Source organism: Cetorhinus maximus, chromosome 32 (assembly GCF_964194155.1).
Source record: "Cetorhinus maximus chromosome 32, sCetMax3.hap1.1, whole genome shotgun sequence".
NCBI lineage: Eukaryota > Metazoa > Chordata > Chondrichthyes > Lamniformes > Cetorhinidae > Cetorhinus > Cetorhinus maximus.
The window spans coordinates 10,848,233-10,862,949 of NC_135910.1; the positions used below are offsets into that span (position 1 = coordinate 10,848,233).

The following is a 14,717-nucleotide window of genomic DNA, read 5'->3' on the forward strand; positions in this document are numbered from 1 at the left end:
CCACCACCCTTCCCATGGAGCCCTCGAGGTGCTCGCTTGTCGGAGCCATGCCATCAGACAGAATGCAGACAGACTCCTCCGCCTGTGACTTTAGCCTGTTGACCACCTCTTGCAACTCTACCTGATGTTCCGCCACCTGTCATTGCATCCCCAGCAGGTTGGAGATGACCCTTTCCAGAGGCTCATCATCTGACTCAGACTCACTGGGCACCTGATCTCCAGCAACCCTCCGAGTGCCGGAGACCTGGGCTGTCCCGGCCTCCGACCGGTGAGGTGTTCCCCAGAAAGTGACCCCAAGCCTAATCTAGAACCGCGGTCCACCGGGGTGTGCGTCCCCGCACTGGTGAAGGGTGCAGGTGAACGCAGTGATGGGGTGTTTTCAAATGGATCCTCATCGCCCTCCTCTGTGGTGGCCTAGGTTGTGGGGCTTATGTTGCCCGTGCTGATCTGTCTGCACCTGCCGCTGCCTGTGAGAGAGAGAAGATAGGTTTAGTTCATGAACAGGATGAATACAACATTGCAAGACACTCACTGTTAATGTCAAGATGTGATCAACTCATGGAGGCCACATCCACACTGGCTTGCTGGGGAATGCCGATCTCCCCTTCCCCACAGGAGCGAGCTCTGTCCTCTCCTGCCTACTTGGCAGCATCCTCCTCGAATCTGGAGAGCTCCTGGGTGTCCCTCCTGCGGTCTGGGATCTCTCCCTCTTGCTGTGTGCAAGCTTGGCCTGGATGAAGACAAATGGAATGGAGTGTAGGGAGAAGAGATGGAAGAGAGGTTGGGAAGCATTCATGCCCACTGTGTGTGCTGAGCCCTCCCCGGTAAGGGCTGAGGAAGAGTTTGTGCAGCATGGCAGATGAGATTCTGGTGATGTTAAAGTGTCCGTGAGACAATCAGTGCTGATGTCTCCCCCATTAGTATTGTGTGAGATCCCTGAGCAGTGTAACCCTTTGAGTGCATGATGCCATTATGAGAATGTAAGATTGAAGTGAGCTGAAGGTTGACTTACCCTGGCAGAGCAGATGAGATCATTCATTCTCTTACTGCACTGGATGGAGTTTCTCGGGCAGGTGCGCGATGAGCTGGCCTCTCTTGCAACCACCTCCCTGACCGGCGGGGTGAGGCTGGTGGGCCTCTTGGAAACATCCCTCGGGTGGAGGGCATCCCAGTGCTGGCAGACTGCATGGATGAGGGGCCTAAAGGAAGCCATTGCTGAACCTGGGAGCAGCCCGGTGAAGTTTCCTGCGGACAGTTGGACTGGAGGGAGGGAATGTATGCATTGGCAGGGCGTTTAAATACGGCGCCCAGATCGTCGACCCCATTAGGTAATGACAGGGCAGACGAACCAGTGTGTGTGTGTCCCCCTTGTGATTTGGAGGGGTACTCGCCGATGCATAATTAATGAGCTTCCGAGCGTGAGATCGGGCGCTAGTTCCTACAACGCCGCCTAGCACCGCACTTAGTCTCCAAAATGGAAAATTCCACCCATGGAGTATAAAGGCAAAGGAGTTAAACTAAACCTTTATAAAACACCGGTTAACCAGCAGCTGAAGCTCAGTTCTGGGAACCGCACTTTAGGAAGGATGTCAAGGCCTTGCAGAGGAGACTTTACTAGAACTATAGCAGAGACGAGGGCCTTCGGTTAACGTGGAGAGACCGGAGAAGCCGGGACTGTTCTCCTCAGAGCAGAGAAGGTTAAGAGGAGATCTGATAGAGGTGTTCAAAACTACAAAGGACTTGACAGATTAAATAAGGAGAAACGGTTTGCCCAGTAACCAGAAAGCAAAGGTTTAAGGTGATTGGCGAATTAGTTAGAGACAATATGAGGAAGCATTTTTCCAGGCAGCAAGTTGGGATGTTTTGTCTGAGAGGATGCAGAAGATTCAGTTGCAACGTTCAAAAGAAAACCCAGTTAAATATTTGACGGGGAAAACATTTACAAAGCTATGGGGAATGAGTAGGGCAATTGGATAAATTGGATAGTTTGACCCCAGGGCCTGCATAGGCAAGACGGGCTGAATGGTCTCCTGCACTGTACGACCCTACGACTCTATCAGTAAGTAAGGGTTTCGGCACTCAAAGAGTTACACTGCGAGAAGAAGGGTGTTGCCGGGCAACACTCTGTCTGGGATCTGATTGGCTGTGGAGGATACTGCAGCATTTACAAAGCCGGCTGGCCCGCCTCTGTCCGAGCATCAGGAGGGATCTTCCTCAACAGCTGCGCCAAACAGGAGACCAAGACTTCAGCTCCAAGCCTCGAGATGGAGGTCAGATCCGAATGTCCAGGGATGGAGAGCGTGTGGAACTCTGTCCTCTCTAAAGAAAAGGGTATAGTGAGCAGTGTTTGGTTCATGTTGCGTCAAGTAACTCACTCAATGTTGCCAGCAGATTGTGGGGATGGGGAGAGAGAGAGAGACAGACAAAGGGAGAAACAGAGGGAGAGGCAGACAGAGACAAAGCCATGAAGGTGAAGAGTGAGATAAGGAGAAAGAGAAGACAAAGAGTGAGACAGAGAGAAAGGCAAAGAGAGAGAGAGAGACACACAAAGGAGAAATAAAGGGAGGGAGGGAGAGATAAAGAGAGAGAGACTATAGAAGAGAGATATTTAAGCCAAAAGAACAGAAGGGAAAGACAAAGGGAGAGAGGGAGAGACAGGTAGGGAATAAAGAGAGAGGGACAAAGGGAGAGAGACAGAGAGACAGGGTGGGGGATAAATAGAGGGACAAAGAGGGAAACAGAAAGACGGGGTGGGAGATAAATAGAGGGACAAAGAGAGAGAGAAATAGACAGGGTGGGGATAAAGAGAGAGAGAGAGAGGTGGTGGGGGATAAGTAGAGGGACAAAGAGAGAGACAGAGAGACAGGGTGGGGTCAAAGAGAGAGACAGAGAGACAAGGTGGGGGACAAAGAGAGGGGCAAAGAGAGAGAGAAATAGAGAGACAGGGTGGGGATGAAGAGAGAGAGAGACAGGTGGTGGGGGGTAAATAGAAGGACAAAGAGAGAGACAGAGAGACAGGGTGGGGGATAAAGAGAGAGACAGAGAGACAGGGTGGGGGATAAAGAGAGAGACAGAGAGACGGGGTGGGGGATAAAGAGAGAGACAGAGAGACGGGGTGGGGGATAAAGAGAGAGACAGAGAGACGGGGTGGGGGATAAAGAGAGAGACAGAGAGACAGAGTGGGGGATAAAGAGAGAGACAGCGAGACGGGGTGGGGGATAAAGAGAGAGACAGAGAGACGGGGTGGGGGATAAAGAGAGAGAGCATCAGTAAAGCAGCAATGTAAATAACCAGGATGAAGGAAGGGAAAAGAAAAATTGCAACAGAGATGAGGCAGCAACAGGATGTTTGTGAAACCGAGGCAGACAGAGATGGAGACAGTGAAACACATGGACAGGATGAGGTTAGTTAAAGCAAACAACAGAGATTGGGACAGAGTTACAGAACGAGAAGAATTGGGCAACGAATGTCTCCCGAGATTAATTCTTTCAATCCATTGCCATCTGCTTCATTACCTTTTACTTCCAGGTTTATAGTTAAGCCGGGTTTAGTGACAGGTTCCTGCCTCACTCCCTGAACTGGACACTGACCTCATGTGCCAATGATAGTCAATGTCTGCCGAAAATACACAGTCTCAGGGCATCACGTTAAAAAAAAACGCTCCAAAACCTGCTGCTGCTGCTGTGTGTGTCAGCCTCTGATCTAAAGCCCCGACAGGCTGTGAAAATACCGATAAAGGAAAGAGGAAGGGCGAAGAGAGCAAGGGAGATGGGGAGAGTGTCAGGAAGAGAGCAACAATAGGAGAGGGAAGAAATAAAGATAGAGAGAAAAAGACAGACGGAGAGTTGGAGTGAATGAGAAGGGAAAGGTAAAAGGAGAAAGGGAAGGAATTTGAGAAACGGTGAGCGCAGAGAAAGAAAGAGAAGGGGAGAGGGAGAAACGGTCAGACGGAGGAGGAGGAGAGACGACAGGGATATTGAAAAGGAGAATGTGCCAGATAGAGAGAGAGAGGGGGAAGAAAGAATAAAATTCTGACGGAAATGGAGGGAGGAAGAGAGGAAATGGGGATGGGGGGAGAGAGAAAGAGAGGGAGAAAATGAGAGATAGTGAAAGAGTGCAAGAGAGAAAGAGAAAATGAGGGAGAAAAAAAAGAAAGACTTGCATTTCTATAGCACCCAGGAAGTCCCAAAAATGCTTTCCAGCCAATGAAGGACTTTTTTTTTGAAGTGTAGTCACCTGTTGTAAAGGTAGGAAATGCGGTAACCAATTTGTGCACAGCAAGCTCCCACGAGGGGAGACTGTGGCGTAGTGGTAATGTCGCTGGCCTAGTAATCAGAGGATGCAGGCTTATGCTCTGGGAGCGTGGGTTCAAATCCCACCTAGTGGAATTTAAATTCAATTAATAAATAAAGCTAGTCTCAGTGACGGTGACCATAAATCTAATTTTTTTTGTTGTTGTTAAAAACCCATCTGGTTCACTCATGCCCTTTAAGGATGGAAATCTGCCCTCCTTACCTGAGCACTGGGACAGGGCCCCGCCAGCCTATATTTGTGTGTGCAAGCCTCTGGTGTAGGATTCGAACCCACAACCTTGTGAGTCAGAGGTGAGACGAACCGTGACTGGCACGGAGAGAGAGATAGCTCGAGAAAGGACAGAAAATGAAAGGTGGGTAAGAAAGAGGGTGAAAATAAAGGTGTGGGGGAAAAGGAGAGCAAGAATGGGAAGTAGAGAGAGAGAGAGAGAGAGGGAGAAGGACAGAACCAGTGTGGGAGGGAGAGAAAATGGGTGGGGGACTGGGGGGAGTGTGAAAGATGAATAGAGAGAAATTAAAAGAAGGGGAGAGAGACATCAGAAAGAGAGAGAAGGGGTAAAAGACAGGGAAATGGTAAATAGAGAAGTGGGGTGTAAGAGGAATAAAAGAAATGGATAGAGAGACCGGGAGGAGATCGCAAGCAGGAGAATGAGGGTGGAGAGGGAAAAACTGTGAGCGGACAAAGGAGGTGGGAGGAGAAAGAAAAGAAGGGAAAGCAGGCGAGAGAGAGGAACAGAAATAATTCAAAAGAGGGAGATCAGGAGGGGGAGAGGGAGGCGGGAGAGAGTGAATAAACTAAGGAGGCATGGAGGCGACATGTTAGTAGTTAACTGGCAAGGAGTGCATTAAAGCCCAGGGTCAGAATGTGGCGCACTGTCAGCCTCGCTCTGTCTCTCAGCCTCCAGGAGAGCAGGAGTGAATCACAATGATTAATATGTATTTTATTGTGGGCTCCTGGTTAATGTTGCTGCAACAATTCTACACCAACACAAACCTGCGATAAGACCAACAATGAACAGAGGAGTCCCTGTAGCCATGGTAACAGGAGCTTGGCAGTGACTGAGCAGTTATAATTGTGGCCTGATAGAGGGATATGTCGTTAAATGTATTTACTCTTTTCAAGGGAAGTCTTTCCACAGATTCGTACAGTTGGATCGAGTTGCGCGAACATTTCACACGGAGGATGTGTTGGGGAATTAAAATACAAAGTTTTTACAGAGCATGTGAAGTAGGCCCAGCAGTTGCTGCCTGGGAAATCGTTCGAATCCAGCTCCTCGACTGTGGCTTTGTTCGATTTCTCTGAGTAGAAACCAAGTAAAAATGAACATCAGGACACAGATACTGTGCAGCTAGTGTCGCTGACTGTTATAAGACCTCAGCACGCAGGGAAACTTTCTCCTGGATAATTGCTGCTTCAGTTACACCTTTAAGGGTGAGGTATCACAGGATTGTTACAGTGCAGAAGGAGGCCATTTGGCCCATCGTGTCTGCACTGGCTCTCCGAATGAGCAATTCACCCTACCGCCATTCTCCTCCACCCTCTCCCCGTAACTCTGCACATTCTTCCTTTTCAGGTAACAGTTTAATTCCCTTTTATCATTTCATTCCCTTTAAGACAATAGAAAGTGTGGGTGACTTTCTCCCCCTCCTCTCCCATTCTTCAGTAACATTTGGCCTGTCTCTTTAAGGGTGCACTCTGTTGCTTTAATACTCACAGGGCCCGTTAAGGTTCACTCAGTACCTTTAAGGCAATAGAATTGTGAATGCATGAGAGTGAGTGTGTGTGCAAGTATGTGAGAGTCAGTATGTGAGTGTGTGTGTGAACTTGTGTATGTATATGAGAATTAGTGCATGTGTGAGCGTGTGTGTGTGAGCGTGTGTATGAGTGTGTGTGTGTGAGTGTGTGTGTATGTGAGTGTGTATGTGAGTGTGTGTGTATGTGAGTATGTGTGTGAGTGAGAGTGTGTGTGTGTATGTGTGTGTGAGTGAGTGTGTGTGAGTGAGTGTGTGTATGTGAGAGTGAGTGTGTGTGTGAGTGAGTGTGTGTGTGAGAGTGAGTGTGCGTGTGTGTGTGAGTGAGTGTGTGTGTGTGAGAGTGAGTGTGTGTGTGAGTGAGTGTGTGTGTGTGTGAGTGAGTGTGTGTGTGTGTTTGAGTGAGTGTGTGTGAGTGTGTGTGAGTGTGAGTGAGTGTGAGTGAGTGTGTGTGAGAGTGAGTGTGTGTGTGTGTGTGTGTGAGTGAGTGTGTGAGAGAGTGAGTGTGTGAGAGTGAGTGTGAGTGCGTGAGAGTGAGTGTGAGAGAGTGAGTGTGAGAGAGTGAGTGTGAGAGAGTGTGTGTGAGTGTGTGTGAGTGTGTGTGTGAGTGAGTGAGTGTGTGTGAGTGTGTGAGAGAGTGAATGAGAGTGAGTGAGTGAGTGAGTGAGCGTGAGTGAGTGTGAGTGTGTGTGAGTGTGAGAGTGAATGAGAGTGAGTGAGTGAGAGTGAGTGTGAGTGAGAGTGAGTGAGTGTGTGAGAGAGTGAGAGTGAGTGTGAGAGAGTGTGTGTGAGTGAGTGAGTGTGTGTGAGTGTGAGAGTGAGTGTGAGTGAGTGTGAGTGAGTGTAAGTGTGAGAGAGAGTGAGTGAGTGAGTGAGAGTGAGTGAGAGTGTGAGTGTGTGTGAGTGAGTGTGTGTGAGTGTGTGTGAGTGAGTGTGAGTGTGTGAGAGAGTGGGTGAGAGTGAGTGAGTGAGTGAGAGTGAGTGTGAGTGAGTGTGTGTGAGTGAGTGTGAGTGTGTGAGAGAGTGAGAGTGAGTGAGTGAGTGAGAGTGAGTGTGTGTGAGTGTGTGTGAGTGTGAGTGAGTGTGTGAGAGAGTGTGTGTTGTCGAAAAGCTCCTCATGTTCTCCCTATCCATTTTGGTGTTTCTCTGTGTTCACCTGATGGCCAAAACCTCGATACCAAAAGTGAATTAAAAATCCCACAAAAGCTGGTGGAATTTAAATTCAATTCATTAAATCTGGAATTAAATAGCTAGTAATGGTGATCATGAAACTATCATTGATTGTTGTAAAAACCCACCTGGTTCACTAATGTCCTTTAGGGAGGGAAATCTGCTGTCCTTACCCGGTCTGGCCTACATGTGACTCCAGACCCACAGCAATGTGGTTGACTCTTAACTGCCCCTCTGAAATGGCTGAGCAAGACACCCAGCTCAAGGGCAATTAGGGATGGGCAACAAATGCTGGCCTTGCCAGCGACGCCCACATCCCATGAAAGAATAAATAACAGGCTTAGGATGAGACAGCGCCTTCAGGAGAGGAGAGCAAGTGTCACCTATGACTCAGTGAGTAGCGCTCGCATCTACTACTTCAGAAGATTGTGGGTTTAAGCCCCACACCAGAGATTTAAGCTAATAACCTTTGACTGACATTCCAGCGCTGTGCTGTCAGGGGTGCTGGCTTCTGAATGAGGTGTTAAGCTGTCGTCTCAGATAGATGTAAAAGATCGCATGTCCACTATTTGAGGAAGAGCTGGGAAGTTCTCCCCAGTGCCCTGGTCAATATTTATTCCCCCGACCAACATCACTAAAGACAGACGATTTGACTGTTTTCACAGTGTTGTTTGTGGGATCTTGCTGTGTGCAAATTAGATGCTGCGTGTCCTACATTACAATAACTCTTCAAAAAGCACTTAATCGTTTACAAAGCACTTTGAGACATCCCAAGGTAATGAAAGGTGGGATATAAACGCCAGTTCTTCCTTTAATAGACGGGGCGAGTCGTTCTTGAGGTGCTGGGTCCTGGTCAAACAATGTCTTGATTTTAAAATTCTCATCCTGGTTTTCAAATCCCCCCCCACGGCCTCACCCCTCCCCCTATCCCTGTAATCTCTTCCAGCCCCACAGTGCCTCCGAGATCTCTGCCCTCCTCTAATTCCGGCCTCTCGAACATTCCCGATTCGGATCGCTCCACCGTTGGCGGCCGTGCCTTCGGCTGCCTGGGCCCCGAGCTCTGGAACTCACCCCCTTCCCCTGCTAAATCTGGCCACCTCTCCCTCCTCCTTCAAGAAGCTCCTTGAAACCTCCCGGCTTGGCCAAGCTTTTGGCCAACTGACCTAACATCACCTTGGGTGGCTCAGGGCTGTACTTCATTACATAACGCACCCACCCCCCCACCCCACCCCTCCCCCGAAGCATTTTTGGGGCGTTTTACGATGTTAGTGGGGGGGGGCGCTACATAAATGTAAGTTGTTGTTGTTGTTCGACTAGGCAGGCAGCTGAAGCACTGGGACGTGGCTCAGACCATCAACGGTTAACCCGCGCCGTGGTGTGACGGGGGGGTGGGGGACGGCGGGCAGTCCCCAGCACCAGAGCACTGTCAGCCGGACCCAGCAGCAGGTGCTGTACGCGTCGCCTCCGGAAGTTTCTCCCGACGACTTAGGTGGTTGGGGGGGAGGGAAGAAAAGAAGAGAGAGGAGCGGAGAATGGGATGGAAAGGTTAAGACCTGTTTCTTCCTCTGGACAGAGCTACGGACGGCAGCGCGATGTGTTGCTGTGTTAGGGAGGTTTGTGGGTTGGGGACAGGGAACCCCCCGCGGGTGGCCCCAAGTTTGCACAGAAGCCTCTCCGCAGGGGCAGCGGCAGCTCCCGGCCGGAGTTAGTTCAACCCCGACCTGGGGTGAAGGGCGGCTTGTGTTTATTTTGCTTTCCCAGCGTTGACGGGTTCAAAACTATTTGCTCATTTCTGTTGGACTTGTTCTCGCCGTTCTCTCTCTCTCTCTCTCTCTCTCTCTCTCCGCTCCCGAGGGCCTCGTGAAAAATTTCTTTCCCTCCCTCCCTCTGCAATTCGATCTGATCAGCTGTCGCAGGAGCAATGGATCCCTCCAGCTGCTCTGTCCTGTCCCCCCTCCACACCACCACCCCCACCGCCCCCCCACCACCATGACCAGGCTAATCATAGCACTGGAGAATGCTCGGACTCCTACACACCATCTCCTGGGAGAGGCACACGTAGGATTTCAGGGGCTTGAAGTGCTATTCTCTGTTGGTGCCGGGTGTGTGACTGTGAGTCCGCTTGTGCCTTTCGTAATAGTTTTAGTGTTTAAAACATTTTTAATTCATTCACGGGATGTGGGCGTCGCTGGCTGGGCCAGCATTTATTGCCCCTCCCTAAGTTACCCTTGAGAAGGTGGAGGTGAGCTGCCTTCCCTAGGGGTGCGGGTACGCCCGCAGAGCTGTCCAGTGCCTCGGTCAATGTCCAGTTTCATTCCTCTGAGGCGTACAACCGAGTGTCTTGCCAGGCCATTTCAGAGGGCGCTTAGGAGTCACATGTAGGCCAGACCAGGTAAGGACAGTAGATTTCCTTCTCGAAAGGATGTTAGTGAATCGAATAGGTTTTTATGGCAATGGTTGCATGGTCATCATTAGACTTTTAATTTCAGATGGAGAAATTCCAACCCAGGTCCCCAGACCCCGTAGTCTCTGAATTACTAGTCCAGTGGCAATAGCACTATACCACCATCTCCCTCTTAGCATGGGACATACATCACTGTCCCTTTATCACCACAGGGGTGTAGTGGCATAGTGGTATTGTCGCTAGTGTTCCAGAGACCCAGGGTAATGTTCTGGGGACATACGGACTCGAAACGTTAACTGTGTTCCTCTCCGCAGATGCTGTCAGACCTGCTGAGCTTTTCCAGGTATTTTCGTTAATGTTCTGGGGACCTGGGTTCGAATCCCAACATCTGGAACTAAAAGCCGAATGGCGGCCATTGCCGATGGTTGTAAAACATCTGGTTCACGAAATGCCCTTTAGGGAAGGAGATCTGCTGTCATGACCACCGCGTGAATGAATAATTTTTTTAAAAAACCCCCACACAGCTGTTCAAGGAGGTGGCTCACTGCAGCCACCTCGGGGACAATCAATCACGATCGAAGATTCGGAATGGGAATCGCTCCAGCGACGGAGAGAGAAAGATAAACTGACCGCGTTCTGTAAAATGTGGAACGGGCGGGTGGGGAGTGACAGAAACAAGCACCTAGCGCCCTCCGGCAATGACAAAACACGAGGTGGACATCCACACAGACTACAAAAACCATTTGTTTCCAAGGCAGGGCATCAACAATCTTTCTTCCCCCAGAACAGGCTGCCGAGGGAAATAGTCCCAGCCCCATCACTGGCGATTATTCCCATTTACACGTTTTTTTCATGACCAGGACTACCATCTCAGTGGGTCAGGCCTGGTTTACCTAGCGCTATCCCTTAGCAGCATCGGTGGAATATGGATATCAGCCTGTGACACTGACACAACTACAGCGGAAGCAGAAACTCTCAGCCTTGCCAGCGACACCCATGAGTTATATTTTTTAAAAACCTGCTGTTTTTTTTGATTTGGACGTTAACCTGGGAACAGTTAGAAAAAGGGACCCCCAGCTGGAGGTAAAAGCAAAGAACTGCGGATGCTGGAAATCCAAAACAGAAATACCTGGAAAAACTCAGCAGGTCTGGCAGCATCGGCGGAGAGGAGCACAGTTGACGTTGAAACATTAACTGTGCTCCTCTCCGCCGATGCTGCCAGACCTGCTGAGTTTTTCCAGGTACTTCTGCCACAGTTGGAGGCCTATTTCTGGTGGATTGTGCTGACTTTAACACCATTTCTTCCTTCCCTCATACCGTCTCTCTCTCTCTCTCTTTTGTGTTCTCCGCAGCGACTGACCTTCTGTACTGGGAAGATGTGAAGAAGACGGGCACCTTGTTTGGTGCCATCATCCTCATCTTGTTCTCCCTCACCCAGTTCAGTGGTATCAGTGTGCTGGCATACCTGACACTGTCCATCCTCTCGGTCACCATCAGCCTCCGGCTTTACACGTCGGCCCTGCATCTGATCTACAAAACACAGGAGGTCCACCCGTTCCAGTGAGTAACCAAATCGCACCCACACACAGGAAGCCGGAGGAGGCCATTCAGCCCCTTGAGCCTGATGGATCGCCCCCTTACACTTCTCTACTCGAGGGAGTGCAAACCGAGTCTCCACAACCGTTCCCCATAATTTAATCCTCGTATCATTCTGGCATTTACTTTGTGCCAGGTTCCTTAAGCTGCTAAATTTACCGTTCGGGTTTTAATATGCGTTCAGGTTATTTTATAAAGTGTTCGTGTTGAATGATCAAATCTCAGTCTGAGAGGCTGTGGTCTCCCTGGAGTAGGAGCATTTTTTTGCCCCCTTACTCCTCCCCACCCCCCGCCCCCCCCTCCACCCGCGGCCCTGAGAGTTTGGCTCCTTTCAGGGCTCCGGTCACACTGGGACCCTCCAGTCCCTTGCTTGAAAGGCTGTCCTCTACGCGCGGGCATGGTGTCTGCTGGCTGTTTGACTCTGGAGGCCAGCACAGCCAGGAACGGCAAAGGCAGCACAGACTGGGCATCAAGGCTGGGGTCTCCCTGTCTTTACGGCTCGGTACCACATGTTGCTGCAGGGGCACAATGAGCCAGGCAGGGGGCCTAATCTGTCTCGATTTTCATACTGCGACAGCGGGCATGTCTCCTGAATCTGGTCTCTCTCTCTCTTTACCCCACACTCGCCTTTTACCCCTCTCTCCCCCTTCACCCCCTCCCTCTCTCTCTATCGCTTCACTCTCGCTCCTCTCTTTCTCTCTCTCCATTTATTCTCCTCTCTCTGCCCTCACTACTATCCCACCACACTCTCCCCCTCACTCCCCCTCTGTTTATCTTCCCCCTCTCTCCCCCTCTATCTCTCTCTCCCTCCTCACTCCCTCTCTGTCTCTCTCCCTCCTCACTCCCTCTCTGTCTCTCTCTCCCCCTCACTCCCTCTCTGACTCTCTCTCCTCCTCACTCCCTCTCTGTCTCTCTCTCACCCTCACTCCCTCTCTGTCTCTCTCTCACCCTCACTCCCTCTCTATCTCTCTCCCCCTCACTCCCTCTCTATCTCTCTCACCCTCACTCCCTCTCTATCTCTCTCTCCCCCTCACTCCTTCTCCATCTCTCTCACCCTCACTCCCTCTCTATCTCTCTCTCCCCCTCACTCCCCTCTGTTTATCTTCCCCCTCACTCCCTCTCTATCTCTCTCCCCCCTCACTCCCTCTCTATCTCTCTCACCCTCACTCCCTCTCTATCTCTCTCTCCCCCTCACTCCTTCTCTATCTCTCTCACCCTCACTCCCTCTCTGTCTCTCTCTCACCCTCACTCCCTCTCTATCTCTCTCACCCTCACTCCCTCTCTATCTCTCTCTCTCCCCCTTCACTCCCTCTCTATCTCTCTCCCCCCTCACTATCTCTCTCTCACCCTCACTCCCTTTCTATCTCTCTCTCCCCCTCACTCCCTCTCTATCTCTCTCTCCCCCTCGCTCCCTCTCTATCTCTCTCTCCCCCTCACTCCCTCTCTATCTCTCTCTCACCCTCACTCCTTCTCTATCTCTCTCAGCCTCACTCCCTCTCTATCTCTCTCTCTCCCCCTCACTCCCTCTCTATCTCTCTCTCTCCCCCTCACTCCCTCTCTATCTCTCTCTCCCCCTCACTCCCTCTCTATCTCTCTCTCCCCCTCACTCCCTCTCTATCTCTCTCTCCCCCTCACTCCCTCTCTATCTCTCTCTCCCCCTCACTCCCTCTCTATCTCTCTCTCCCCCTCACTCCCTATCTCTCTCTCCCCCTCACTCCCTCTCTGTCTCTCTCTCTTCCCCTCACTCCCTCTCTGTCTCTCTCTCTCCCCTCACTCCCTCTCTGTCTCTCTCTCTCCCCCTCACTCCCTCTCTATCTCTCTCTCACCCTCACTCCCTCTCTATCTCTCTCTCCCCCACACTCCCTCTCTATCTCTCTCTCCCCCTCACTCCCTCTCTATCTCTCTCTCCCCCTCACTCCCTCTCTATCTCTCTCTCCCCCACACTCCCTCTCTATCTCTCTCTCCCCCTCACTCCCTCTCTATCTCTCTCTCCCCCTCACTCCCTCTCTATCTCTCTCTCCCCCTCACTCCCTCTCTATCTCTCTCTCCCCCTCACTCCCTCTCTATCTCTCTCCCCCTCACTCCCTCTCTATCTCTCTCTCCCCCTCACTCCCTCTCTATCTCTCTCTCACCCTCACTCCCTCTCTATCTCTCTCTCCCCTCACTCCCTCTCTATCTCTCTCACCCTCACTCCCTCTCTATCTCTCTCTCCCCCTCACTCCCTCTCTATCTCTCTCTCACCCTCACTCCCTCTCTATCTCTCTCTCCCCCTCACTCCCTCTCTATCTCTCTCTCCCCCTCACTCCCTCTCTATCTCTCTCTCCCCCTCACTCCCTCTCTATCTCTCTCTCCCCCTCACTCCCTCTCTATCTCTCTCTCCCCCTCACTCCCTCTCTATCTCTCTCTCACCCTCATTCCCTCCCTATCTCTCTCTCCCCCTCACTCCCTCTCTATCTCTCTCTCACCCTCACTATCTCTCTCACCCTCACTCCCTCTCTATCTCTCTCTCCCCCTCACTCCCTATCTCTCTCTCCCCCTCACTCCCTCTCTATCTCTCTCTCCCCGTCACTCCCTCTATATCTCTCTCTCCCCCTCACTCCCTATCTCTCTCTCCCCCTCACTCCCTCTCTATCTCTCTCTCCCCCTCACTCCCTATCTCTCTCTCCCCCTCACTCCCTCTCTATCTTTCTCTCCCCCTCACTCCCTCTCTATCTCTCTCTCCCCTCACTCCCTCTCTGTCTCTCTCTCCCCCTCACTCCCTCACTCCCTCTCTCTCCCCTCACTCCCTCTCTCTCCCCCCTCACTCCCTCTCTCTCCCCTCACTCCCTCTCTCTCCCCCTCACTCCCTCTCTCTCCCCCTCACTCCCTCTCTCTCCCTCTCTCTGCCTGGGCTGTCTATAACCCAGGGTTCTGAGAATAAGGGTAGTCTATTTCAGACTGAGGAATGTTTGGAATTCCCTCTCTAGAGGCTGTGGAAGCTCCGTCATTGAGCTTGTTCAGGATAGAAATCGATAGGTTTCTAGATACTAATGAGATGTGGAGATAATGCAGGAAAATGGCATTGAGATAGATGATCAGCCATGATCCAACTGACTAGCAGAGCAGGCTCGAGGGACTGAATGGCCTACTTCCACTCCTATTTTCCTACGTCTCTTTCTTTCTCACCTCTCACCCTCTCACTCCCCTCACTCCTTCTCTCTCTCCCCCTCACCACCTCTCTCTCCCCTCACACCCTCTCTCTCTCCCCCTCATCACCTCTCTTTCCCCCTCACACCCTCTCTCTCTCTCCCCTTCACCACCTCTCACTCCCCTCACTCCCTCTCTCTCTCCCCCTCACCATCTCTCTCTCCCCTCACACCCTCTCTCTCTCCCCCTCATCACCTCTCTTTCCCCCTCACACCCTCTCTCTCTCTCCCCCTCACCACCTCTCTCTCCCCTCACTCCCTCTCTCTCTTTCCCCCTCATCACCTCTCTCTCCCCTC

General features: G+C 51.3%; 1 protein-coding gene across 1 annotated transcript in view; it reads left to right on the forward strand.

Annotated features, from left to right (window-relative positions):
• LOC144671273 (uncharacterized) overlaps positions 1–11,203 on the forward strand; it is a 30,863-nt gene extending 19,660 nt beyond the window's left edge. The window contains exon 5 of the mRNA XM_078533083.1: positions 10,992–11,203. Coding sequence (XP_078389209.1) covers positions 10,992–11,203 — 212 coding nt within the window. The remainder of the gene's footprint in view (positions 1–10,991) is intronic.
• The last annotated feature ends 3,514 nt before the right edge of the window (positions 11,204–14,717 follow it).